The sequence below is a fragment of the Taeniopygia guttata genome, chromosome 14, assembly GCF_048771995.1.
Source record: "Taeniopygia guttata chromosome 14, bTaeGut7.mat, whole genome shotgun sequence".
NCBI lineage: Eukaryota > Metazoa > Chordata > Aves > Passeriformes > Estrildidae > Taeniopygia > Taeniopygia guttata.
The window spans coordinates 14,507,784-14,534,166 of NC_133039.1; the positions used below are offsets into that span (position 1 = coordinate 14,507,784).

Consider the following 26,383-nt stretch of genomic DNA (forward strand, 5'->3'; position numbering starts at 1 on the left):
TTGAGTGCTGTACCATGGGCCCTGGTGGGGAAGGGTCAGTGGGGTAACACCTGACAGGCTTTGGCCTGGGGAATAGAGAATTATGGAATGGTTTGGGTTGAAAAGAACTTAAATCCCATCCAGTTCCACCCCCTGCCATGGGTAGGGACACCTTCCACTATCCCAGGCTGCTCCAAGCCCCGTCCAGCCTGGCCTTGGGCACTGCCAGGGATCCAGGGACAGCCACAGCTGTTCTGGGCACCTGTGCCAGGGCCTGCCCACCCTCACAGGGAACAATTCCTTCCCAATATCCCATCCATCCCTGCCCTCTGGCAGTGGGAGCCATTCCCTGTGTCCTGTCCCCAGTCCCTCTGCAGCTCTCCTGGAGCCCCTTGAGGCACTGTAAGGCAGGGACAGAATGTGCACAGGGACAGCTCCAACCTTCTCAGGTTGGGCTATTGGAATTTTTACGAATAACAGACTGTGTTCCATGTGTTACTTCAGTCAGAGCTGGCCAGATGAGTTCCCTTGCAATTCCTAGATCCCCTTAGTCTGCAGGTGGGAGGACTTTGGGAGAGTTTCCCCATGGTGGAGTGCCTGGAGAAACTGGGTTCCCTGTGCTGCTCGTGTGGAGAGGGAGCTCTTGCACTGCCATAAACTGGGTCATGTTTCTTTCTGGCCTTCCTTTCTCCTGCCACCTTTTGGTGTCAATGAAGGCCAGGCTGGTTCCTGTGCAGGGCTGTCCAAGCATCTCTTTCACCTACTGCAGCTCTGTAACACTTCTAAACTCTCTTGAATGCCTCACTCTGGAAGGTATTTATGTAATAATCTCAGTTCAGGCTGGGTGACAATACTGCACTGCTTGTTTTGCTCCTTGGCTGTTGTTGCTCTGACACAAAACTCTTATTTCACGTTCTGTAAGTGTTCCCACAGCTAGGGCTTTGTGTGGGGGGTATTAAAAGTTTGTATGTTGATTTCCACCTGAGATCTAAGGCCAGAACTGGCTCAGTTTTGATGGAATCTGGGTCATTTTTGTCCATTTGACAATAAATGGGTCATGTGGGAGAATAAACTCTTCTGTTCACAATGCCTCGAAGAGGAGCTGTTAAAATCCTGCTGCGTGTCTCTGTACAGAGCTGACCTCACCCACCTTCATCCCCTGTACAGTGTTTTGGAGGTGATCAGGGTGGAAAAGATGTTTGATCAGACACTGTGCAGCCCTCCCAGACCAGCTCAGGCTGCAGCAGGTTTTGTTCTGGGCTCTTCACTGCACAGGCTCCAAATCCCAAATCAGGGCAGTGACATCTGCTTGGGCTCCTGGCTGAGACTCAGGGCCCACCCTGGGCTGTGTCCTGCTCTGTTCCCCCATGCTGTGGCACCTTAGGTGACATCCCTGAGGAGCAGCCCTACCTTCCTGAGCAGCCTGCATGCCCAGGGAGCTGTGCTCAGCATCCCTGGCCCTCTGCAGGGCCAGCTTGGCCTGCCTGTTCCCAGTGCAGCCAGCTCAGCAGCTGCTCTGCAGGGGTGTGCCCATGTTCCCACCAAAATGTCATCCCCACGGATCTGCTGGCAGCACAGTGATCTGAACAGCTGCCTGTCTTTTGTTGGCTTGCTGCACTGAGGCTGCCAGGGGTTTGTCCTGCTGTCAGGGTGAAAATGCTGCTGTTTTGCCTGGCAGCTCTGATGTTTGTGGTGGTCTCCATCCCCTTCCTCCCACTGTGCTTTGTTCCCAGGCGTTTGGGCAGTCTTTCCTGCAGCCTGACATTCACCTGTTCAAGCAGAACCTCTTCTACCTGGAGACACTGAACACAAAGCAGAAGCTGTACCACAAGGTGGGTCCTGCCTCAGCCTGTGCTCTCTGGGCATGGGAAGAGGGGAGAGATGTCCTGGGACTGCTTTTGAACTACTTGGAAGTCCAGATCAGGATCTGGGGGTTCTGTGCCACAGCCTTTGGGTGCTTGCCTTGCTGCAGGGGGTTGGAATGGAGTTACCACCCCCCTGGTACTGGGACCTGGGAATGGGAGGGATCCCAGCTCCAGGCCCTGCTCTGACAGTGAGGGGAAGCAGAGAACACCCAGTGACAGTGAGGTGTGTCTGGGCAAGCAGCAGTTGGGACCATCAGAGGGGCAGTGAGTGCCTCCAGCATTCCCACCTGGGCAGCTGCAGGTCTCTGCTGTTCCCAGCTCACTGGGAGTCTCCTTCTCTCTTTGGATCCATCCTCCAGGCCCTGTAACCTACCCCCAGCTACTTCCATGGAGGATTAAATCTGGAATCCAGGGGATCTGGTCAGCAGTTTCTCATCTGTGCTCACACCTGAAGGGCAGCCCTTTGTGTTCACAGGTGCCTGGGGCAGACTTCAGGCCTCTGGCCACATTCCCTGGCTCCCAGGAGAACTGTGCAGGGAATACTTGGCTGGAATTGGAGTGGACTTGATGCGGTGGCTTTGCCAATGCTTAAAATTTGGGTCAGAGCATGGAATCATGGAATGGTTTGGGTTGGGTGGGACTGCAAAGATGATATATTGTTAACCCACTGCCATGGCAGGGACACCTTCCACTGTCCCAGGCTGCTCCAAGCCCCGTCCAGCCTGGCCTTGGGCACTGCCAGGGATCCAGGGGCAGCCACAGCTGCTCTGGGCACCCTGTGCCAGGGCCTGCCCACCCTCCCAGGGAACAATTCCTTCCCAATATCCCATCCATCCCTGCCCTCTGGCACTGGAAGCCATTCCCCGTGTCCTGTCCCTCCATCCCTTGTCCCCAGTCCCTCTGCAGCTCTCCTGGAGCCCCGTTAGGCCCTGGCAGGGGCTCTGAGCTCTCTCTGAAGCCCCAAACCATGAGGTAAGTGTGGCCAAATTCAATGTTAACTTTCAAGCTGATACTAATTGAGCTTATTTTAGCCATTTTTGACCTGGCTTGGCTTAGAAAATCATCTCACTGCTCACCAGAGTTTGCAGATGCCACTGAAGCCGTGGCTGCTCTGTCCTCGCTGGATTTGTCCTCCTGTGGGAGGAGTGAATCCCTTAAACTTGTGCCCCTCTCCCTGTGCAGAAGATCTTCAGGACCACGATGCTGTTCCAGTTTGTGAACGTGCTGCTGCAGGTGCTGGTGCACAAGTCCCACGACCTGCTGCAGGAGGAGATCGGCATCGCCACCTACAACATGGCCTCGGTGGACTTCGATGGCTTCTACTCCGCCTTCCTGCCCGAGTTCCTGGCCAGCTGTGACGGGGTGGACTCCAACCAGAAGAACGTGCTGGGGAGGAATTTCAAAATGGACAGGGTAAGGAGGGGCCTGCAGCATTGTGGATGCACAGTGCTCCCCCAGGCAGTGCTTTTTTCTCCCAACACTTCCATGCTCAGCAATCCCCAGCCAAGGATTTCTCAGTGCAGGTAGCAGAGCTGCCATCACCCCTCAGGCTGCAGGATGCTGTGGGAGTCAGGGAATGTATTTCCTGGAGGAAGGTTTCATTGGACTAGGCTGATGGGTTCCCAAGTGGGATGCTCAGATCCTCGCCTAAATCTCACTCCAGCTGCTGGCCAGATGTTTGAGGATACAGTAAGGACAGCAGAGTACCTGCACAGGCTCACCCTTCCTGCAAACACCTCATATATGGGAAGAAAACCTGTGGAATATCATGGCAGAGAGCAGGTTCTGGCTTCCATTGCCTGAGGGTTGTCCATAGAGTGCTCCCTGTCCTGAGGGAGGGGATGGGAATTTGAGACCAAGGGTGAAGATAGGAATGGAACCCTGGGGGAGTTGCTTGGCTTTTGAAGGGTAACTTTCTTCAGGAATATCAGCCCTTGTTAGGGAGTGTGTGACACCCTGGAGCCTTGGCAGGAGGACAGCAAGGAATTAGTGCTGCATCTGGCCATGAGCCAGGCTGGGAGAGCTGGGGGAGAGATGGATCCAGGGAGAGCTCAGAGCCCCTTGCAGGGCCTAAAGGGGCTCCAGGAGAGCTGCAGAGGCACTGGGGACAAGGGATGGAGGGACAGGACACAGGGAATGGATTTAAGCTGACAATGGGTAGATTTAGATGGGATTTTGCACAGGAATTGTTCCCTGGTAGGGTGGGCAGCCCTGGCACAGGGTGCCCAGAGCAGCTGTGGCTGCCCCTGGATCCCTGGCAGTGTCCAAGGCCAGGCTGGACAGGGCTTGGAGCAGCTGAGACAGTGGAAGGTGTCCCTACCCATGGCAGAGGGTGGCACTGGATGAATTTTAAGGCCCTTCCCAACCCAGGCCATTCCATGATTCCATGACCATTCCTCTGGGGCCTCACTGTGCAGTGAGACGCTGGAGATAGGAGCAGGGCCTGGATCCCTGCAGTCAGCTCTGAAACCATCTCTGCCCCAGGAGCTGGAGTTCCCTGGGCTCAGACTGAGCCAGGGTGGATCTGTTCACACATCAACACCAGTGGCTGTGTGTGCCCCTCTCGTCCCTCTCCGCTCCCGCTGTGGGTCCGTTCCCAGCTCTTGTTCTCTCCCTTGCAGGACCTGCCCTCCTTCACGCAGAACGTGCACAGGCTGGTGAACGACCTGCGCTATTACAGACTGTGCAACGACAGCCTGCCCCCGGGCACTGTCAAGTTATAGTGACTGCAGGGCTCCGGGCACTCACCGCGCTCCATCGAGCTCTCCCTGCCCGCCCGAGACCTCAGCTGGAGCTAGCAGGACGTGTCTTAATGAATGCCCACCCCCGGGCATCCCGGCTGTCGGGAAATCCCTCTGCTCCTGTAGCACTTTGTTGCATCTGGAGGTGTCTGGAGAGATCATGTCCGTATCAAACCCGAGGCAGAAGCGCCAAAGACCACTTCAGACATTCGTACCTTCGTGTCATTCCACCTTCCTGCCCCGCCCAGCTCTCGGAGGAGGAGTCTCCTGACGTTGGGACTGGTTTGGCACTTCTGTCACTCCCTTTGTTTTTAAATTGCCTTGAAAACCTCCCCGATGTTGGCGGGGATTTAGAGACTTTTTTTGGGTTTTTTTTTAAACGTTTTCTCATCATTCCATTGTGATACTAAAACAACATGCTTAATGGGAATAAAGTGCTTACTTTGTTGTTTTAAATAACTTGGGGCTGGGTTAGTTTCCTTCTAGGTCATTCTGTAAATGAACACTCAGTGATCCACAGCTCTTCCCAGGATCAGGAATGAGGAGCAGCCAACAAGGATCCCAACAAGTCCACCAGCTCCTGGAAGGTGGAAATCCGTGGTGGCTTCTTCTTTTTCTACTATCTCATTGTTCTCCTCCTGTGTTTTCTGTCACGAGTTGTGGTGATCATTCATCCCCTCCAGCATTTGTCTGAATCGATCATGGAGTGCCTGCAGGAAGAAATGCCCCATTCCCAGGAGCCTGGGGCTGGAGTTCACCCTCTGCCCAGTGACCAGTAGAAGCATCTGGTAAAATCCCAGACACCAGTCAGGCATTGTGTGGGGCTTGTGGATCTCTGATCGTGCAGCTGGCAATGATTTCCTTTCCCTGAGGTCTCTGGTCAAGCAGCAGTATTATATCGGTCCTAATTTTTATATTTAATAGATTAAATTTGAGAGGAACTTCTCACAGGGGCATGGAGTGACAGGACAAGGGGAAATGGCCTTAGGCTGAATGAGGGCAGGGACAAATGGGATATTGGGGAGGAATTGTTCCCTGGGGAGGCCGTGGCAGAGGGTTCCCAGAGCAGCTGTGGCTGCCCCTGGATCCCTGGCAGTGCCCAAGGCCAGGATGGACAGGGCTTGGAGCACCCTGGGACAGTGGAAGGTGTCCCTGGACATGGCAGGGGGTGGCACTGGATGAGCTTTAAATTCCTTCCAACCCAAACCACTCCCTGATTCTGTGGAATCAGTCTTAATTCCCTGGGGTTAAGTGGCAGGAGCAGCACCAGCCCCTGGGAAGGGAGCACTCCTGGAGATGTTCTCTTGGGAATGTTGGAGATGTGGATGTGCTGCAGCTGCACCTGGACAGCTGGGAGGTGTCAGGGGTGAGCTGGAGCGTGGCAGCACTTCCTCCATGGTTCCTCTGTTTCGGTTTTGTGGACAAGCCACTTCTCTCTGCCATTTGTCATGGGGAGATGATGGATGCTGTTTGGATAATCTGTGCCATCCCTGCATCTGGGCTCTGAACTGGCACCAGCTGGATGTTTGGGCTCCCTGCCCTGGAGCAGAGTCTCAGGATGTGCCTCATATCGGAATCTGTGGGTATTGATGATTCCAAGATTGTAGAAAGTCTCTGTCTTTCTGCCCCGCTGCCAAAGAAGCCATAATTGGTCTGTGCTGTTTCAAGGCTGTTTATTCTGTTTATCTCTAACATGTTCTGCTGCCCTGCCGCAGCTCTGTCCTGCAGGGCAGCGTGTGGGGCTCTGCCCTCAGTGGGATGGTACAAACATTAAATACCACAAACTACCTGTGCTGGATTTACAATAACGTGCCAATATCTGTCACCTACGTTGGACAGTGTGTCCCCAGCCTGAACCAACAGAAAAATGCCAACACCACAGTGAAACATGGAGGGCATGAAGAAGGAGGAAAAGGACAAGACACACCCAATTTCCTCCACCTTGTCCCCTCTGAACCCCTAATCTAGAATCCTAAAATTTTACTTTTGCACATGTGCCACACTTAATTATTACTCTTATCAAACACTCAGAGCTGGTAATTCATCCTGTAAGATTGAAAACTCTTTTCCATGGACAGAGATCACAGCCAGTGTCTCTGGGGGCTCTGTCCAGGGGGGTTCCTGACCCCTGCCAGGGCAGCCAGAGGGAAGCCCTGGATTCCCACACCTCACCTGCTGCAGCCCGTGCAGTGAGGGCAGAGCTGCCTGCACAGGGGTGAGGGAAGGGGGTGATGGTCTGTGTGCAGGTGAAACTTGGGAGTCCTTGTTGTTCCTGCTGGTGACGGTGCATGAGCACCCAGAGTGGAGTCCAGCCCTGGCCCTGCTCCTGAGCTCCTCCTGGGCACTCTCAGCAGCTCTGCCCTGCCCTGGGCTGTGCTGGGGGACACTGGAAGCTGGCAGCCACCTCCTCCACCACTTCCTGGCTGTGCCTCCCTTTGGGGCTGACGGAATTTCATCCCAGCGCAGCTCTCCAGGCTCAAGCTGCTTCTCTTTCTTCGCTTGACAGAAGGTGAAAGTACAAGATTTTCCCTTGCTCAGTGCCAGCAGCTGCCAGGTGCCCAAAGCCCAGCTCCAATCTGCCACCCCTTGTCCTAAAACCTCCTCCCCTTTGCCACCCTTCTGCCCTCTTCCCCCTGGCCTGGCAGACCCTGGAGAGAGGCCTTTTCCCAACCCCAGTCCCTTATTTGGGGGTGGAAAAGTCTCTCTTCCACAACCTGTTGAATCCATTTGCCCGTGGGAAGGCCCTGGGGTGTTTTTTGCCACGATGCTGAGCACAGCGGGTTCCCAGGCCCTGGCAGGGGTTCTGTCCCCCCACTCTCTGTGCCTTGGGAAGGCAGGGTGGTAACAGGGACAGTGGGATTAAGGCCAGCCCTCAGTTTGTTTGTGTGTGTGCCTTCAGAATACTCCTCAGATTTGGGAAACGGGCTCCAAGCAGCCAGGCTTCTCCATGAACCTGCCAGGCTGCTCTCCGTGAGCTGTCTGTGAGTGCAGGGGTGCCCATACAGTGATTTCCCAAACTGGGGTCTGGAATGGGGCTTGCAGCAGTGATCAGAGGGGCTCCCACCTGGCGGTTCCTCTGCCCTCAGGGCCTCGCACCCCTTCCCCAGCAGCCCCCGTGTCCAGGGCAGCTCTGTGCCCCACAGGGGGACACTGCCCTGGCTGCTCCCGGGGCTGGGGGCTCCAGCTCGGCCCGGCACGGGCTGACCCAGCCTCTCCTGCCTGCTGAATCCAGGGCAAAGCAGGTTTGGTTCTTGGCAGGGTCTGGCTCCCCTGGGGACGGGTGTGGGCTGTGCTCCCACCCTGGCAGGGCTTGGGATTCCAAACCGGGATGCTCCGTGCTGGAATGCTCTGGATGGGGAGGATGCTCCGTCCCGGGATATCCCGAGCGGGCGCGGCGTTCTTTAAGGGGAGGGACGGAAGCCTGACTCGTCCTCGGGCTCGGCCGGGCCCTTAAAGCCTCCGCAGACCGACCGAGCCCGGCTCCGACCCGCCGGGGCCGCCATGGGCTCCCTGGGGCGCTGCCTGGCCCGAAGCTTCCCGCGGGGGCAGCCGGGCCTGAGCCCCCCCGGACCCCGCTGCTACGGCTCCGGTGAGACACGGCCCCGGCCCCGTCCTGCCCCCGGGGACCCTGTCCCCACCCCTGGGGGTTTCAGCCCCGTCCCCGTCCTGCCCCTGGGGACTCTGCTCATCCCTGTCCTGCCCCGGGGATCCTTTCGTCATCCCCATCCTGTCCCCGGTCCCTGCTTGTGCTGCCCCTCAGAGCTCCTGTTCCCACCCTGTCCCCTCGGTGCCCCGTCCCCTCGCAGTGTCCCCGGTCCCTCGGTGCCGCCTCACGGGCTCCTGTCACCCCCCGGGCTCTGCTGTCCCCAGCCCCGTGTGCCGGGATGGGGCAGAGGCCGGAGCTGGCGCTCCCTGAAGGTCCCAAGGGGTTCAGTGTCCCCAGGATGTGCTGGGGGACCCCGGTGGAGGGGACAGGGACAGGGCAGGACCCTGGCAAAGCCGAGCCGTGCTCAGCAGTGCCCGGGACGTGGGTGAGCTCGTGGGCTCCGTCTGCCTGGCTCGGTCCCCGCCAGCACCGGGACCACCCGGCCCCGCAGCCCGGGACGGGTCCCCGGAGCCCGGGATTGGCAGTGAAGTGTCCTCTCTCCCTTCGCCTCCTTCCTGTCCCCTCTGTCCCTCCAGCGGACGGGATGCACTGTCCCCTGGGGGCTTCTGTCCCCTCCTGCGGCGCAGCTGCGGCGGGGCCAGCGGCGGCTGAGACCCCTCTGTCCCACGGGTGACAGCGGGACCGGACCCCTCTGTCCCACGGGTGACAGCGGGACCGGACCCTGCCGTCCCACGGGTGACAGCGGGACCGGACCCTGCCGTCCCACGGGTGACAGCGGGACCGGACCCTGCCGTCCCACGGGTGACAGCAGGACCGGACCCTGCCGTCCCTCGGTCACCGATTTTCTCCTCCAGCAGCGGAGCGCTGTGACCGGGCGGGGGGAAGGCCCCGGGGCCAGGCAGGGGACAGTCCCCAGCACGGGGACACGGCACAGACATGGCTGGCTTGAAGGCTATTTCCTGCCCACGGACACGTCCCCAACACCCGTCAGGGCTTTGTGACACGTCCCCTGGGACCCCACCAGCCTGAGAGGCACAGCTTGGCCAGGGGACACGCCCTAGGATGGGATGGGGACAGCGATGGGGACAGCGATGGGGACAGCGATGGGGACAGGGATGGGGACAGGGATGGGGACAGCGATGGGGACAGCGATGGGAACAGGGATGGGGACAGCCCCTGGTGCGGCGGGGACAGCGCGGGGCGCTGCTGTGCCCGTGTCCCGTGGGCTCCCGTGTCCCGCGGTGGTGACAGTGACCCGCGGGGCGCTGCTGTGCCCGTGTCCCGTGGGCTCCCGTGTCCTGCGGTCGTGACAGTGACCCGCGGGGCCCTGCTGTGCCCGTGTCCCGCGGTGGTGACAGTGACCCGCGGTGGTGACAGTGACCCGCGGGCCCGCAGCCCCCGTGGCACTGCAGGAGAAGACGCTGCTGGTGGCCAAGCCGGACGCGCTGCAGCGGCGGCTGCTCGGGGACATCATCCAGCGCTTCGAGCGCCGCGGCTTCAAGCTGGTGGCCATGAAGCTGCTCCAGGTAGCCGCGCCCGCGGGGACAACCGGAGCCGGGGGTTGGCCGGGGACACTGCCCGGGTGTCATTGTCATTGTCACTGCCTCAGGCGGACCGGAGGCTCGTGGAGCAGCACTACGAGCAGCTGCGGCTGAAGCCATTCTACCCCGCGCTCGTCGCCTACATGACCTCGGGGCCGGTGGTGGCCATGGTGAGGGGACAGCCCGGGGGTCCCCAGGGCCGCGGGGGCGCGGGGGGACTCAGCTGGCCCCGTCCCGCAGGTGTGGGAGGGCTACGACGTGGTGCGGTGCACGCGGGCCATGGTTGGGGACAGCAGCGCCGTGGGGACAATCCGGGGGGACCTCAGCGTGCACATCGCCAGGTAGGGCCGGGGGGCGGGACCCGGGCCGCGGCACTGTCCCCATCGCTGTCCCCTCGCAGGAACGTGGTCCATGCCAGCGACTCCGTGGAGACGGCCCAGAGGGAGATCGGCTTCTGGTTCCAGCGGGACGAGCTGGTGGCGTGGGACAGCCGCGACAGGGACAACATCTACGGGCCCTAGGGTCGGAGCGGGGCCGCCCCAATAAACCCCGGAGCCCCCAGCCCTGACTCCGCTCTCCTCCCTCGCGTGTCACCAGCACGCTCCGGGCGGCACTGGGAATGTCCCCAGAGGGCACTGGGTGGTACTGGGAGCTCTGGGAGGCACTGGGATGGTACTGGGAGGCACAGGGATGTCACTGGTACACCCGTGGAAGGTTCTGGTCGGTACTGGGAAGCTCTGGGATGTCACTGGTATGTCCGTGGAAGGTTCTGGTCGGTACTGGGAGGCTCTGGGATGTCCCTGGGAGGCGCAGGGATGTCACTGGGACACCGGGGTGGTACTGGGAAGCTCTGGGATGTACCGAGGTAACACCAGAGGGCACCGGGGCTGTTACAGGAGGGCTCGGGGAGGCACTGGGTGACCGTGGAGGGCACTGGGAGGTCTCCAGAGGGCACTGGGATGGTACTGGGGTGGTACTGGGGTGGTACTGAGAAGCCTTAGAAGACCCTGGGCTGTCCCTGGGGAGTTCTGGGGCTGGTTTGGGAATCTCTGGGATGTCACTGGTACGTCCGTGGAAGGTTCTGGTCGGTACTGGGAAGCTCTGGGATGTCCCTGGGGGGCACAGGGATGTCACTGGGACACCGGGGTGGTACTGGGAAGCTCTGGGATGTCACTGGTACATCCGTGGAAGGTTCTGGTCGGTACTGGGAAGCTCTGGGATGTCACTGGTATGTCCGTGGAAGGTTCTGGTCGGTACTGGGAGGCTCTGGGATGTCCCTGGGAGGCACAGGGATGTCACTGGGACACCGGGGTGGTACTGGGAAGCTCTGGGATGTACCGAGGTAACACCAGAGGGCACCGGGGCTGTTACAGGAGGGCTCGGGGAGGCACTGGGTGATCGTGGAGGGCACTGGGAGGTCCCCAGAGGGCACTGGGTGGTACTGGGAGCTCTGGGATGTCACTGGGGTGGTACTGAGAAGCCTTAGAAGACCCTGGGCTGTCCCTGGGGAGTTCTGGGGCTGGTTTGGGAATCTCTGGGATGTCACTGGTACATCCGTGGAAGGTTCTGGTCGGTACTGGGAAGCTCTGGGATGTCACTGGTACATCCGTGGAAGGTTCTGGTCGGTACTGGGAGCTCTGGGATGTCCCTGGGAGGCACAGGGATGTCACTGGGACACCGGGGTGGTGCTGGGAAGCTCTGGGATGTCACTGGTACATCCGTGGAAGGTTCTGGTCGGTACTGGGAGGCTCTGGGATGTCCCTGGGGGGCACAGGGATGTCACTGGGACACCGGGATTGTACTGGGAAGCTCTGGGATGTCACTGGTGCATCTGTGGAAGGTTCTGGTCGGTATTGGGAAGCTCTGTGAGGCACTGGTACATCCGTGGAAGGTTCTGGTCGGTACTGGGAGGCTCTGGGATGTCACTGGTACACCCGTGGAAGGTTCTGGTCGGTACTGGGAAGCTCTGTGAGGCACTGGGATGTCCCTGGGAGCACTGGGTGGTACTGGGAGGCTCTGAGAAGCTCTGGGAGTCCAGGGACTGTTCCTGGGGGACACTGGATCGGTACTGGGAAGCTCTGTGGGAAACTGGGATAGTGCTGGGAAGCTCTGGGATGAACTGGGATGTCCCTGGGAGCGCTGGAACTGTACTGGGAGGCCCAGTGGAGAACTGGGCTGTGCCTGGGGGGCTGCAGGGGCTCGGGGAGAGACCGGGGAACAGACCGGGCCGGGGGCTGAGCTGTAAAACTGGGGGCTCCGGGCGACACCGCGACACCGCGACACCGCTGGGTGGCACCGGGACACCGCTGGGTGGCACCGGGACACCGCTGAGAGGTGCCGGGATGCCACTGCGGAGCGCTGAGACACCGCTGGGTGGCACCGGGGCCCGCTGGGACACTACGGGACACCACAGTGAGTGCGGAGCGCTGGGAGCACTGGGACAGATCTGGGACAGCACTGGGAGCACTGGGACAGCGCTGCCACAACATTGGGATGTCACTGGGGTAGCACTGGCCGTCACTGGGGTATAACTGGGATGTCACTGGGTGTCACTGGGGTGTCCCTTTCTGTCACTGGGTGTCTCTGGATATCACTGGGTGTCACTGAGTATCACTGGGGTGTCACTGGGATGTCCCTTGCTGTCACTGGGATGTCACTGGGATGTCACTGTGTGTCACTGGGTGTCACTGGGTGTCACTGGGTATAACTGCGATGTCACTGCGATGTCACTGGGTGTCACTGTGTGCCACTGGGTGTAACTGGGATGTCCCTTGCTGTCCCTTGCTGTCCCCGGGTGTCACTGGGGGTCACTGGGTACAACTGGGATGTCACTGGGATGTCACTGGGTGTAACTGGGATGTCCCTTGCTGTCTCTGGGTGTCGCTCGGTGTCCCTTGCTGTCCCTTTGCTGTCCCGTGCTGTCCCTTTGCTGTCCCTTGCTGTCCCGTGCTGTCCCTTTGCTGTCCCTTGCTGTCCCGTGCTGTCCCTTTGCTGTCCCTTTGCTGTCCCTTTGCTGTCCCTTTGCTGTCCCTTGCTGTCCCTTTGCTGTCCCTTGCTGTCCCGTGCTGTCCCTTTGCTGTCCCTTTGCTGTCCCTTGCTGTCCCTTTGCTGTCCCTTGCTGTCCCGTGCTGTCCCTTGCTGTCCCTTTGCTGTCCCTTGCTGTCCCTTTTCTGTCCCTTTGCTGTCCCGTGCTGTCCCGTGCTGTCCCTTGCTGTCCCTTTGCTGTCCCGTGCTGTCCCGTGCTGTCCCTTTGCTGTCCCTTTGCTGTCCCTTTGCTGTCCCCGGGTGTCCCCGTTCGCCCCGCGCTGCAGTTCCGCCCGTGGCCGCTCGGTGTCGCTGTGTCCCGGAGCGCGCCCCGTTGCCAGGCGACAGCGGCGGCGCCCGCGCATGCGCAGTGAGCAGCGGCCGCCCCGCCATGGCCGAGGCCGCCATGGCCGCGCCGCCGGACGGGGACGGGGACGGGGACGGGGACGAGTGTCTGCCCCGGTACCGGCACCTGCTCTGCCCCGACCTGCTCGCGTGAGTCCCGCCGCTCCGGGGGGCCGCGGGGGCCGCCTCCCCGCCGCCCGGCTCTGACCGTGCCTCTGTCCCTCAGGGGCCAAGTGGCCTTCATCACCGGCGGCGGCTCCGGCATCGGCTTCCGCATCGCCGAGATCTTCATGAGGTGGCACGGCCCTCCCTCCTTCTGTCCTCCATTCCCTTCTTCTTTTCCCTCACTTTGCTCCTCTTCACCCCTTCTCCTCTCTTTCCCCCGGAGGAGCCAGGGGTGACACCCCAGTGGCACCCAGGGGTGCGGGGGCCGAGCCCTCAGGGCGGCTCCGGCAGCGGGGCTCGGAGGCGGCGGGGCTCGGAGGCGGCGGTTCCTGCGGGGAACACCGGCCCCGGTGATCCCGGGCTGCTCTGAGGGGCCCGGCCGCTCTCACCCGCCCCTTCCCCGCAGGCACGGCTGCCGCACCGTCATTGCCAGCAGGAGCCTGCAGCGCCTGGCCGAGGTGAGTCCGGGCTCCGGGGAGCTGCGAGCGCTGGGAGCCATTCTGTTCTCTCCTGGTGGAAAAGGGAGCCCCCAAAATCCTTCTGCTCTCTCCTGGTGGGACCGGGAGCCCCCAAAATCCTTCTGCTCTCTCCTGGTGGGACCGGGAGCCCCCAAAATCCTTCTGCTCTCTCCCGGTGGAACAGGGAGCCCCCAAAATCCTTCTGCTCTCTCCTGGTGGGACCGGGAGCCCCCAAAATCCTTCTGCTCTCTCCCGGTGGGACTGGGAGCCCCCAAAATCCTTCTGCTCTCTCCTGGTGGGACTGGGAGCCCTGGAAACCCTTCTGCTCTCTCCCAATGGAACAGGGAGCCCCCAAAATCCTTCTGCTCTCTCCTGGTGGAGCCGGGAGCCCTGGGAGTAGTGCAGTAGGAGGAATGGCTTCCCAGTGCTTCCCAGTGCTCCCCCGGCTGCCAGCCCCGGGCACTCCGGCAGTGCTGGGCAGGGTGGGTGCAGGTTTGGGGGGCTGCACCCACGGCACCTCCAGCACAGCTCAATTAACCTGGAACCTGCTCTGTGGGGGCTATTCCGTGATCATGGTGGCTTTTTAGGGGGGAGAGGCAGAAATGAGCTGTGGGGGAGGTCTGTCAGCAGAGCACAGCCCAGGGTTGGACTGAAAGCTCAGCACAGAGTAGGAGCAGACCCCAGGGGCTGTGTGGCTTGTGGGTTGCACAGGTATGCTGTGTTTTGGGGCAGAGGGGAGGGTGGCTGTCATTTCCTATCCCCTCATGCTGATGTGCCAGAAGAAGCTGATTCAGCAGGTTTTTAGTTCTCAGGGGCCAAAGTCTTCTGAGGCCACAGAATCTGCAGTGCAGGACTCCAGCTGCTCGTGCACCCGTGTGTTTTTGGGGCTCAAGACCTCTCACAGAGCCCAAAGCAGAAGTTGGAGCAGCTCTGGGTGTTGTGTGGAGTTGCTGCTGAGCTTGTGCTTAATTTCCTGTAGAAAACCATACTCTTAATGAGCCATAGGGGTGGCTTGTGACAAACCCTGAGCTGCAGAGCTGGTCCCTCTCACAGCCTGACACCTGGCTGCTCTGGCTTTGCCCTTTTGCCCACTGACTTTTTGGATCTAAAGGGTGATTATGACTGTGCTCATGCCAAAAATGCCTTGCTGGGGTCCAGCCTTTGTACTTGCCCCACAGAGACGTTGCCTGGGCTGTGCTGTGTCCATGACAGCCCACGCAGGTACCTGGGCATGTCAGAATCTGTGCTATTGATGATTCTGAGATTGTAGAAAGTCTCTGTCTTTCTGCCCCACTGCCAAGGAAAAAGCCACAATTCATCTGTGCTGTTTTCAAGGTTGTTTATTCTGTTTATCTCTAACATGTTCTGCTGCCCTGCCGCAGCTCTGTCCTGCAGGGCAGCGTGTGGGGCTCTGCCCTCAGTGGGATGGTACAAACATTAAATACCACAAACTACCTGTGCTGGATTTACAATAACGTGCCAATATCTGTCACCTACGTTGGACAGTGTGTCCCCAGCCTGAACCAACAGAAAAATGCCAACACCACAGTGAAACATGGAGGGCATGAAGAAGGAGAAAAAGGACAAGACACACCCAATTTCCTCCATCTTGTCCCCTTTGAACCTCTAATCTAGAATCCCAAAATTTTACTTTTGCACCCGTGCCACACTTAATTATTACTCATATCAAACACTCAGAGCTTGTAATTCATGCTGTAAGATTGAAAACTCTTTTCCATGGACAGAGATCACAGCCAGTGTCTCTGGGGGCTCTGTCCAGGGGGGTTCCTGACCCCTGCCAGGGTCCCAGGGCAGCCAGAGGGAAGCTCTGGATTCCCACATGGGCTTAGCCAGTGTGGCTGGGATACGCCGTGCAGGAGCTTTCCCTGGCTACCCCAGGGCTAGCAGGGTGCAGCCAGGCTCTCTCAAGTCTCTTCTGGTTCTTTCAGGCCTCGAAAAAGCTGGTGGCAGCCACGGGGCAGCAGTGCCTGCCCGTGTCCATCGACGTGCGGCAGCCCCAGAGCATCGCGGCGGCGGTGGATGAAGCGCTGCAGGAGTTCAAGAGGATTGACATCCTCATTAATGGTGAGGCTGCAGAGGGCAGGGGCAGCGTTTGGGCTGCCTGCTGGGCAGGGTGTTTTCCTGGCAGCACAGAGGGAGCAGAGATCTGTGTGTGGTACATGGCCATCCCTGTTTGTCTCGGTGTGGGTCATCCCTGCTCCCCTCATGCTGGCGGTGCTGCTGGGCACCCAGAGCCACCAGTTTATCCCTTAGCAGGGCTGTCTCCATGTGCTCTCCAGCATGCAGACGTTGTTCCTCGCCCTCCCTGTCACAGGAGGGCCCTGACATCTGTCCCAGCCCTGTCTTGCCTGTCCCTGTGGTTCAGGTGCTGCGGGGAACTTCCTGTGCCCAGCCAGTGCCCTCTCCTTCAACGCCTTCAAGACAGTGATAGACATCGACACCATGGGCACCTTCAACACCTCCAAAGTGCTCTTTGAGAAATATTTCCGGGTAGGTGGCATGGAGCCAGGGGACTCTGAGGAGAGGCTCTGGTAGGCAGAGGGTAGTGTCAAACCACACTGTGCTCCTGGGGAAATCAGGGGAGTGCAAGGACCCAGAGCCTCCCTGCACAGATCCACTCTGTTCCCTTCCAGGGATCCCAGCCCTGAACTGGGGATTCTTCTGTCCCTTGCCCTGGTCTTTGTGCTCTTGCAGCACCTTTCCATGCTCTGCCACCTGGAGAAGCTGTGATCTCCTGCTCCCTTTCCAGCTTTGCCACTTTCCCTTGGCCTTTCCTTCTACCCTGCATGTTCCATCTCTCCAGCAGGGCCCCACTGGCTGCCCCAGCCCTGAGATTCAGTGGGTAGAGCTGCCCCAGTGATGGCTTGGCAGTGCCTGTGGGTGACTGTCCCTCCAAGCCCAGCTCCCCTGTCCCCCAGAGCCCTTGGTGACCCTTTGTGCTGCTCCCTGCCTAACTCCACATCTCCTTCCCTTCCCCAGGACCACGGTGGGATCATCGTTAACATCACGGCGACCCTCAGCTACCGAGGGCAGGCCCTGCAGGTGCATGCTGGGGCTGCCAAGGCTGCCATAGGTACCTCAACACACCCTGCTGGGGCTCTGAGCCACTTGGGGCCAGGAAAGAAGCCAGTTCTTCCTAAATACTGGGATGGAAGATACCCTGGGGAGGGGCGAGCGTGAATTGGTGTGGTTACTGCATGGGTGGGTTTGGGATGAGGCTCTTCTCCCTTCCAGGGCCCTTTGCTCTCAGCCAGACTCTTCTGTGGGTTTCTTTCTCCCCTCAGAAGGAGCTGCTGGCATGGCTGTGCTGCCTGTTTCTCACTGCTGTTGCAATCCCTCCCCAGAGGCCATGACCCGTCACCTTGCAGTGGAGTGGGGACCCAACAAGATCCGTGTGAACAGCCTGGCCCCTGGCCCCATCTCGGGCACCGAGGGCTTCCGACGCCTGGGTGAGGCAGCCTGGGCCCCCGGCCCTGCTGGCACTGCCCTGCCAGGGCACCAGGAGGGACACCCAGTGCCACACAGCTCCTGGGGCTTGCTGCTGTGCTGTGCCTGGCACAGCTCTCTGGGAACAGCCCTTCCCTGGCACCTCCCAGGGCACTGCTTTGGCAGCAGTTTGGGCTCTCTTATGCCACGTGCTCCCCCAAAACTCAGCCCTGCCTGAGGGGTTGGCTCTTGGAGTCCATCAGCAGAGTGCTGGTGCAGCCCCAGGGGATGGGAAAGACCTGGAGCTCTTAGAGGGGTGCAGAGGCCATGGAGATGCTCCAAGGGTTAGAGCCCCTCTGCTCTGGAGCCATGGAGACCTCAGAATCCCTTCCAGGGCCTACAGGGGCTCCAGGAGTGCTGTACAGGGCTTCCCACTGCCAGAGGGCAGGGTTAGATGGGATATTAGGATGGAATTCCTGGTTGTGAGGGTGGGGAGGCCCTGGCACAGGGTGCCCAGAGCAGCTGTGGATGCCCCTGAATTCCTGCAAGTGCCCAGGCCTGGTTGGACCGGGCTTGAAGCCACCTGGGATAGTAGAAGGTGTCTCTGCCCATGGCAGGGGAGGAGAAGGGGAGATCCCTCCCAACCCCAACCATTCCATGATTCCATGAGGTCCTTGAGCTCACTGTGTCAGTACCAAATCCCCGCTGGGCTTCAGCTCCCCTCCTTTAAACCTTCCTAGATTTTTATCCCAGGGCTGTGCCAGGATCTCATCCCAGTTTCCTGGAGCGCTCAGCCAGCCCCACGGGCAGTGCTGCAGTGCCTGGCCAGCCATGGTGGTGGACAGTCCTCCCTCCTGCTCCCTTTAGGTGGGAAATTTGCCGAGCAATCCAAGCAGTTCTCGGCGATCCCGCTGCAGCGCGCGGGGAACAAGACGGAGATCGCACACAGCGCCCTGTACCTGGCCAGCCCGCTCTCCTCCTACGTCACCGGCACCACCCTGGTCGTGGATGGTGGCAGCTGGCTCACCTCCCCCAACAGCTTCTCTGCCTTGCTGGGTATTGCCTCCTCCTCCTCTGCTAAACTCTAGGTGACTGCATTTCCCCCTTGTGGGATTGGAGCAGGGCTCCTCAGGGAAACTCTGCTTGTCCCTGGGGCACAGGGCACAGGTCCTGTGAGGAGCGGCTGAGGGAGCTGGGAAGGGGCTCAGCATGGAGAAAAGGAGGCTCAGGGGGACCTTGTGGCTCTGCACAGCTCCTGACAGGAGGGGACAGCCGGGGGGGTCGGGCTCTGCTCCCAGGGAACAGGGACAGGACAAGGGAAAACAGCTTCAAGCTGTGCCAGGTGAGGTTTAGGTTGGGTATTAAGAGAAAATTCCTTCATGGAAGCGGTGGTCAGGCACTGGCACAGCTTCCCAGGGCCATGGGGGAGTCCCCATCCCTGGAGGAATTTAAAAACTGCATGGATGTGGCAGCCGGGGACATGGGTCAGTGATGGCCTTGGCAGTGCTGGGGGAACAGTTGGATTTGATGGTCTTAAAGGGCTTTTCCAACTTAAACGATGATTTTTAACCATGACTCTCCCAGGGCATGGCTGCTGTAGCAGTGGGTGCCTGTCCTCATGGACAGTCCTTGGGATGAGCTGAACCTGCTGGATTTTCCCTTTGAGCCCAGCTTGTGACATGGTGTCTTGTGGATGCTTGTCCAGACACCTCTGAGATTCCCCCAAAGCAACACCATGCCCATTTTCTGTGCCCCAGCAGCAGGATTGAGCACAGGGAATCCCAAGAGCCTCTTCCTTTCATGAATTCCTGCAGCCTGGCAGGGGAAGGGCTCCCCTGCCTTCCTCTCCTCCCTGCCTGTGTCCCAGCTGGCAGCCTCCATGAGCTGGGCAGGCCCCAGCAGGGCTCTGTCCCCACCTCCACCCTCTCTTGCAGATGTCTGGGCTGCAGGAGCAAACCAACCCCACTGATGGACAGCCTGGCACTGACTGACGGACAGATGTGACGTGGGACACCGTGTGAGGACATCTCCCAGAGTCAGTGCTGACAACCCCAGCCTCTCCTCGGCCACTGGAGGTACTGGTGACACTGCCAGTCCCGTGTCTGCCTGAGGGACACAGCTCTGGGTGCTGGGTGGGGACCAAGCCCACCCCCATCCTGTGCCATTGCTGCCTTCTGAGCTGGCCTGGCTGTGGGTGCAGAGACAGCTGGGAGGGCTGCGATGGTCTCCGGCCCTTTGTGGCTCCCTCCAAGCTGCTCTGGTGGCCTTTCCCAAGCCCCCAGCAGTGCCACCCATGGGTACCCTGTCCCCTCTCCCCTGTCTTAGCCTGAGAACTGCACAGACCCCCAGCAGCAGCTCCTTTTTGGGAGGGGGAGCAGCTCAGCCCGCCTGGGGTCATCCAGCGTGGTGGGCTCAGTCCTGCCCTGGCAACTCCTGGAGGGGAAACCCTGGCAGGGGGAGGTGGCTGTGTCCCCTGAGGGGTCCTGGGTGGGACAGTGGTCCCGGGAGGCTGCCAGGGATGCAGCTGGGATGCCCCTGCCAGGAGCAGAGGTGGTGTGAGGGCAGATCCCCCAGGTCCAGCTCTGCACTGCAGGTGTCCAGTGGTCTGTCCACACCCATCTGTCTGTCACACCAGTGTCACGCTGTCTCCTCCTCAAGCTGAGGCAAGGTGAAGGGCTAGACCTGGACTCTAGTCCTTTCCTCCTGCTGGGCTGCACGGCTGTTGCTGCTGGAGCCAGCCCAGTTCCTGGTGCTGACACTCCGGGGGACACACGCTGCTCATGTGCCCCTCCTGCTGCTGCTGGTAGTTCATTGGCTCACCCTGGATTCCATGAAGCTCGTTCTCCCACTTAATTGTATTTCCTACTTGATTGTAGACTTGCCAGATTTTACTCCTTCCTCCAGGCCACAAATAAAGAATTCTCCCCCTGAGCAGTGATGCTTCTCTCTGCTGCAGGAGCACCAGTGCCCTGCTCAGCTGACTGGTCCAAACTGGGTGCTAAGGGAGGGGGAAAGCCACTGCTCCCACTGCCAGGGCCTTGTGTGGCTCCAGTCCTTGGCTCTGTGGTGCCCCAGTGCTCCAGGCCATGGGGCTTGGGGACCTGCCAGCTCCTCAGCCCCAGGGCTCTGGGAAGGTGGTTCCAGCAGCAGAGGTGGTGGGAGGTGCTGAGGGCTTTGGTGAGAGGCTCAGCCCTTCAGGGGGATGGGGATGCAGTGCTTGGGCTGGAGTCTGGGTGGATCCTCAGCCTGGGCTCCTGGGATGTGTTTTCTCCTGGAGAAGGTTCTTGTGTGGTGTGTGTTGGCCCTTCTGCCCAGCTGCAGCCTCATCTCTGGGAGGCTCCATGGATTTCGCTGTTCCACCACGACCAGGTGACTTGGGCACTGTCAGGGCTGTCCTGGCTCCGTGGCCACCCCAGGAAGGAGCTGAGCTTCCAGCAGCAGGGGAAGGACAGAGCTCTGGGCCCAGCCTTGGCGTGGCCTGGAGCTGCAGGAGCCCACCCAGGGGTGCAGCGCTGCCCCACTGGGGTTGGGGGTCCCAGCTCATCTCCCCGAGGGATTTGGGGTTCCAGTGCACAGTTCTCACCTGAAGCAGCTGGGCAGTTCCATTGTGCAGTTCTCCCCACAGGGGTTTGGGGTCCTGGAGCGCGGTTTGGGTTTGGGGTCCTGAAGCACAGTTTGGGTTTGGGGTCCCAAAGCACAGTTTGGGTTTGGGGTCCCGAAGAACAGTTTGGGGTCCTGGAGCAGGGTTTGGGTTTGGGGTCCCGGAGCAGGGTTCGGGTTTGGGGTCCCGGAGCGCGGTTTGGGTTTGGGGTCCCGGAGCAGGGTTCGGGTTTGGGGTCCCGGAGCAGGGTTTGGGTTTGGGGTCCTGGAGCAGGGTTCGGGTTTGGGGTCCCGGAGGATGGTTCGGGTTTGGGGTCCCGGAGGATGGTTCGGGTTTGGGGTCCCGGAGCAGGGTTCGGGTTTGGGGTCCCGGTTGGAGCGCGGTTTCCCATCAGGGGATTTGGGGGTCCCCACTCACAGCCCCCCCCCCCGGTCCCACGCGCTCGCGCTCCGCTGGCCCCGCCCCTCTCCGCCGGCCCCGCCCCCGTCGCGCGCGAGCCGGGGAGGGGGCGTGGCCTCGGCACGGGCTCGCGCCGCGGAGGGGCGGGGCGAAGCGGACCGGCAGGCGAGTGACGTCACCGCCCCGGCTACTGCGGCGGCGGCCGGGCTGGAGCTGCCGCTTGTCCGCCGCGGCCCCGGAGCGGCGGCGCGGGCGGCCGGCCGGTGGGGTTGTTCCTCGGAGCCGCCGCCGCCTCCCCCAACCTCCGGTCCCGGGCAGGACCCGCAGCCCCGGCGCTCGGAGCCGCCGCTCCCCGGGCGGGGCGGGACCGGCGGGGCCGCCCCCGGTGTCGGCGGGCGGGGCCGGCGTTTCTCGCACAAAGCCGTGAGTGCCGCGGGGACCGTACCGGCACCGGCACCGCCCCGATGTGAGCGGGGCATGGCCGCGGGACATGGCCCGGGTCGGGCGGCGGTGGGCGCGCAGCGCCGGCGGTGAAGATGGAGCCGCGTCTGCCTGGGACCGAGCCCCCGCTGCCCCGGGGGCCGGGACCCGGGCCCGAGCCGGAGCTGGAACCGGAGCTGGAACCGGAGCCGGACCTGGACGTGCAGCGGGAACCGGAGCCGGAGCTGGAACCAGAGCCCGAGCTGGAACCAGAACCGGAGCTGGAGCTGGAACCGGACCTGGACGTGCAGCGGGAATCGGAGCCGGAGCTGGAACCGGAGCCGGAGCTGGAACCGGAGCCGCAGCTGGAACCAGAACCGGAGCTGGAGCTGGAACCGGAGCTGGAGCTGGAACCAGAACCGGAGCCGGAGCTGGAACCGGAGCCGGAGCTGAAACCAGAACTGGAGCTGGAACCGGAGCCGGAGCTGGAACCAGAACCGGAGCTGGAGCTGGAACCGGAGCTGGAACCAGAACCGGAGCTGGAGCTGGAGCTGGAACCGGAGCTGGACCGGGAAGAGGAGCAGGAGCCGGAGCTGGAAGAGGAGGCGGACCTGGGCCCGGAGCTGGATCTGGACCTCTGGGCACTTGAGGCCGCCGCTGCGGGCGCGGGGCCGCCGCCCTGGTGCCCGGGGGAGGCCGGGGGCAGCCCGGGGGGCCCCGCCGAGCCCCCGCCGGAGGAGGAGCCGCGACTCCGCCCGGTCTTCGACGCCCTGGACCGCGACGGCGACGGGTTCGTGCGCGTGGAGGAGTTCGTGCAGTTCGCCACGGCCTACGGCGCCGAGCAGGTGAGCACCGGGCACCGGGCACCGCACCTGCCCACCGCGGGGCCCGGCCCGGGGCACCGGCCGTGGCGGCACCGCTTGCTGCCCGGTGCCCCGCCGCCCTAGGCTGATGGTGGTGGTGGCTTCTGTCCGCCCTCGGAGAGCTCAGTGTCCCCAAGGACAGCGCTGGCATCCCGTCGCGGCGGGTGAAGGGCACGCGTGGCTCCCGGAGCTGCCGTGCTCCGGGGGAGCGGCGCCGCCGGCTGCCCGCAGCTCTTTGTTCTGCAGCGCTGCCGCCCCGGGGCTCGCTGGGCAGCGGCGCATCCCCATCCCGGCCCGGGGGCTGCTCCGTGCCCCCCGTGCTGACCCCGCGTCACCCCATAACCGGGAGTTATGGAGCATCCCTGCTTATGGCAGGGGGTTGGAACGAGGTGATCCTTCAGGGCCTTCCCAACCCACACCATTCCCTGCTTCCCTGCTGCCTCGCTTCTCCCGGCTTTGACAGCTTGAATGAGTATTTCCCCCCCATTCTGCTGCTTTGTGCCCTGGCCAGCCGGTGTTCCCCTGCAGCACATCATGGGCGATGTAATTTGAAGCTGACTAAAAATGGAGCAAGCTCCGGCAGCGCTCACCAGGGGATGGAGATGGATTTGTTGGTGTTTAGTGCATTGGCCTGGGCTGGCGTCGCTACCAGGAAAAGAAAATTTATTTTTTTAAGGAATGCAGGTATTGCTGTGAAGTTTCCCTGTGCCTGCCCAGATTTGCTCTCGTTCTCCATCCGTGGCAGCCTGCGCGGGTATTTAAGTGCCATGACAAAGCAAATCATGTGTGAAGGAGGCTTTTGATGGAGGAGGGCTTTTTATCCCCGTCCTTGTGCCAGAAACACCTCTCAGAGATAAAACAAAGGTATTTATTTTAGAAAAATAGCCCTGCAAAGTAGAGACAGGGAACTTCTTTGTGTTGCTGAGGGGGGCACTGTGTGTGCAGAGGGTCTCTAGGTGTGAGCTCAGGTACCTCGCTGCTCCTGCCTGTGCCAGCAGAGAGGATTGATTCCTAAATCCTCTCTTCTGCCCTGCCCCGGGCCAGGCTCCCTGTGCCACCGCTCCAGTGTCCCGCTGCTGTCCCCAGCAGAGGAGGCAGCAGCAGACAGCCCATGTCCTGCACACGGTGCCACCTCCCCTTTGTGTCCTTTGGCGTGGAGCAGCCCAAGGACGTGGGAAATGGGGACAGGAGGTGGCGTGTGCGTGGCAGGGGACGTGGCAGGTGGCTCTGGGGTGTGCAGCTCAGCCTGGCAGTGCCCGGTGTCGGCATGGGGATGGTGCCAGAGCTCCAGAGGGGCCTCCCTGAGCCTGGAAAACACCCTCAGACCACGGCTGGGGGGTGGCTGTGGGCTGCTGAGGTCACTCCAAAGCTCAGGGGGTGTCCCCGGAGGTTTTGTGCCGTTGGATAGTGTCTGTCCACATGGATTGGAATGGGCTCTGCAGGCTCCCTGTTCCGTCCTGCTGAGCACAGCTAATGCTGCCTGTGCTGCCATAAATGATGCTTTGAAAACCCATTTCTCTTCAGCAAGAGGCTCTGGCGTGCAGGACAGCCGGGTGCTGGCACAGCGGGTGCTGAGCCCCTTGGGGAGGTTGGTGTGGCAATACTTGAGCCAGCAGGTCCTGGGCACTCCAGGGGACTGGCAGGGGAGGAAAGGTGATGCCTGTGTGTGCAGGAGGACTTGGTATGAGTCTGCAGCTAAGAAAGGACCAGGACACACTGAGGGAGGACGAGAAGGGGTTGGTGATGGGGTCTGTGAGCTCTCAGCAGATGTATTTGTTCCTCTTTAACTGCCCTTTGTGATTACCCAGGCAGCCATCACACCCCGACCCCTCTCTCACAGCATCCCAGTTCCGATGTTGGCACAACCTTTATTTACACCTTCAGGTCCCATTTAGTGGGGAGGGTCCCACAAGAATCACTGGGTCCAGACACCCCAGCAATCCCACCCTGGGCATCCCTGAGATCATTGTCCAAACCTTCCTGGAGCTCTGGCAGCCCCGGGGCTGTGCCCATTCCCTGGGGAGCCTGGGCAGTGCCAGCACCTCTGGGGGAAGAACCTTTCCTTGATATTCAACCTGAGCCCCCTGATTCATGGAGTTTGGGGGAGTTCCTTGACCTGTCTTTCATGAGGCAGCTGGAACCTGGACTCAGAGTGGATCTTCTGGAAAACGGAGATCAGCTCAGGTGGGAGTTAAAGGGGAGGAACATCCCCGGTGGTAAAACGTGATCAGGGGATTAAATGTGACCTGAAGGTGTGAATAAAGGTTGTGCCACAACCAGGACCAGGATGCTGTGAGAGAGGCTGCCTGGATAATCACAAAGGGCAGTTAATGAGGCACGAATTCCATCCCTCTTGCTGGAGGTACCTGCTTCCTTTTTCCCTGCCCTCCTTCCTCTGCCTGCTGCCCACAGGGGTGGCTGCCTAGTGGTGGAACAAATGGCCAAATTGAAGCACGCCAAGCAGCTGATTCCCGAGGCTGGAGGGGGCTGAAGGAGGGGCTGTGTATGTGTATCCACATGGATGAGGAGCTGGAGAGCAGCAAGTGTTGTCTTTAGCGCTCAGTCAAACACCAGAGGCATTCATGGGCTGCTGAGTGAGCACTGTCAGCTCGTTTGGCTGCAACAATTATTAGCTAAATGTCAAAGGGAAGGCACCAGCTGGCGTTTATTCCATAAACACCATGGGATTGTGGCTTTCTGGTGGGATGAATTGGGTGTTTTTCTCTCCACGGGGATAAAAAATGGGATTGGGAGGGGGGCTGAGTGGGAGAGCTCTGTGGCTGTGGTGCTGGCATGGGGAGGAGATCAAGGCAAAGATAAAGGCAATTTGTTTTGATCTGCACTGATAACAGCTGATAGGGTTTGAAGCTCTTCATTTTCAGTACCAAAGGGGTGGTGAGAGGATGGTGCTGGGGGTGACACCTGAGCCAAGGGAGGCCTTGAGCAGGGAAGGGACAGCCTTGGGATGGTCCCCCCACAGCCTCTCCCAGGAGGGTGTTTGTCCAGCATGGATTGTTTTGCCACTAGGAAGGCTCCCGTGGACCCCTGATATGCTCCATGGATTTACAAACAAGATGTGGGACAGAAAGGTCTTAAGGACAACTTAACTTTCCTTGAGAATCACTTGATTTTTCATCCAAAAGCCTTGACCTGCTCCCAAACCACCTGGGAGGCAGCTGACAGTGGTGCTGTGTTTTTATTGTCCCCTTCCTCCCCCTTTTCCCTGCATTTCTCTGGGGTCTGATGCTCCTGGAGCCACTGGCTGGGACAGAAGGATGGAGTAAGATTGGCTTAAACAGGAGCAGGGATGTGGGGACACACTTGGTGTCACTTTTATGTCACCTTGTAAAGCAGGAGGGGTTGTATCTTGCACTTCTGGGGGTTGCACAGAACTCAAGGCCATTGTGCAACCACTTCTGGTTTAATTTTTTATTTCAAAATTAAATTTTCCGTGTCTTGCCCTCTGTAGCCCTGCATTGTGTCTGGCTGGCTGAGGTGACAGAGCCCAAGGCTTTTCTCCCTGGATTTATTTCCAGCAGGCTCAGAGGAGAATGGATTGCTTGTAAGGCTGAGGACAAGCATCCTGCTGGCACCTTGGGTTGTTTTCCTTTTTTGTTTTGATCTAACAGACAACTGGAGAAGGAAAAGCCTCTTGCAGCACATGATCTCAGTGCCTTGGCTCAATTAAGAGAAATCCCAGAGTTTGTCTAACTCACTTCCAAAGGCTCCTGTTCCAAGGGATCTTCAGCCTTTTTGTTTGTTTTTTTTTTCCCTCTGGATGATCAGTTTGAGCTTCATTTCAGTGTGTTTTGTTTTGCTTTCTTTAACATTTCCATCCCTCAATACCTGTCCTGCCACCACATCAGCTCATCCTCAGCTGAGCTCTCCATATTCAGCTTTTAACATTCCCTCTGGGGATGGTTTCTGA

The 26,383-nt window shown here is 60.2% G+C and overlaps 4 protein-coding genes across 12 annotated transcripts in view; all 4 read left to right on the plus strand.

The window, feature by feature from the left end:
* The window catches only part of XPO6 (exportin 6), a 60,600-nt gene extending 55,556 nt beyond the window's left edge, over positions 1-5,044 (plus strand). For both annotated transcript variants that reach the window (XM_030284603.4, XM_030284604.4), the window contains exons 22-24: positions 1,713-1,811; positions 3,027-3,257; positions 4,466-5,044. In XM_030284603.4, the coding sequence (XP_030140463.4) occupies positions 1,713-1,811; positions 3,027-3,257; positions 4,466-4,567 (432 nt within the window). In that variant the 3' untranslated portion in view covers positions 4,568-5,044. The remainder of the gene's footprint in view (positions 1-1,712; positions 1,812-3,026; positions 3,258-4,465) is intronic.
* Positions 5,045-7,997: 2,953 nt separating this feature from the next.
* On the plus strand, positions 7,998-10,311 carry LOC115497263 (nucleoside diphosphate kinase, mitochondrial). 2 transcript variants are annotated; one of them, XM_030284959.4, is made up of 5 exons: positions 7,998-8,174; positions 9,588-9,718; positions 9,802-9,903; positions 9,974-10,074; positions 10,134-10,294. In XM_030284959.4, the coding sequence occupies exons 1-5, from the start codon at positions 8,087-8,089 to the stop codon at positions 10,252-10,254; spliced, it is 543 nt and encodes a 180-aa protein (XP_030140819.4). In that variant the 5' UTR covers positions 7,998-8,086; the 3' UTR covers positions 10,255-10,294. The 2 variants fall into 2 exon arrangements, with proteins under 2 accessions (XP_030140819.4, XP_030140820.4); XM_030284960.4 differs by lacking the exon at positions 9,974-10,074 and having other exon boundaries at positions 10,134-10,311.
* Positions 10,312-13,097: 2,786 nt separating this feature from the next.
* On the plus strand, positions 13,098-20,103 carry DECR2 (2,4-dienoyl-CoA reductase 2). Of its 6 annotated transcripts, none has more exons than XM_072935633.1 (9): positions 13,098-13,252; positions 13,329-13,397; positions 13,674-13,697; positions 15,774-15,810; positions 16,112-16,236; positions 16,726-16,819; positions 17,031-17,195; positions 18,040-18,228; positions 19,107-19,241. In XM_072935633.1, exons 1-9 carry the CDS (start codon positions 13,121-13,123, stop codon positions 19,139-19,141), a joined length of 870 nt encoding a protein of 289 aa, XP_072791734.1. In that variant the 5' UTR covers positions 13,098-13,120; the 3' UTR covers positions 19,142-19,241. The 6 variants fall into 6 exon arrangements, with proteins under 6 accessions (XP_072791734.1, XP_041575099.2, XP_041575098.2 ...); XM_041719164.2 differs by having other exon boundaries at positions 13,099-13,252; positions 13,674-13,725; positions 15,675-15,810; positions 18,040-18,260; positions 19,107-20,103; XM_041719163.2 differs by having other exon boundaries at positions 13,099-13,252; positions 13,674-13,725; positions 15,675-15,810; positions 19,107-20,103.
* Positions 20,104-21,332: 1,229 nt separating this feature from the next.
* Positions 21,333-26,383, plus strand: part of RAB11FIP3 (RAB11 family interacting protein 3) — an 81,397-nt gene continuing 76,346 nt past the window's right edge. Inside the window, exons 1-3 of one of the 2 annotated variants that reach the window (XM_072935606.1) lie at positions 21,333-21,813; positions 21,922-22,043; positions 22,200-22,437. In XM_072935606.1, the coding sequence (XP_072791707.1) occupies positions 21,709-21,813; positions 21,922-22,043; positions 22,200-22,437 (465 nt within the window). In that variant the 5' untranslated portion in view covers positions 21,333-21,708. Of the gene's footprint in view, positions 21,814-21,921; positions 22,044-22,199; positions 22,438-26,383 lie in introns of those variants that run through there. The other variant, XM_030284926.4, reaches the window with a different exon arrangement.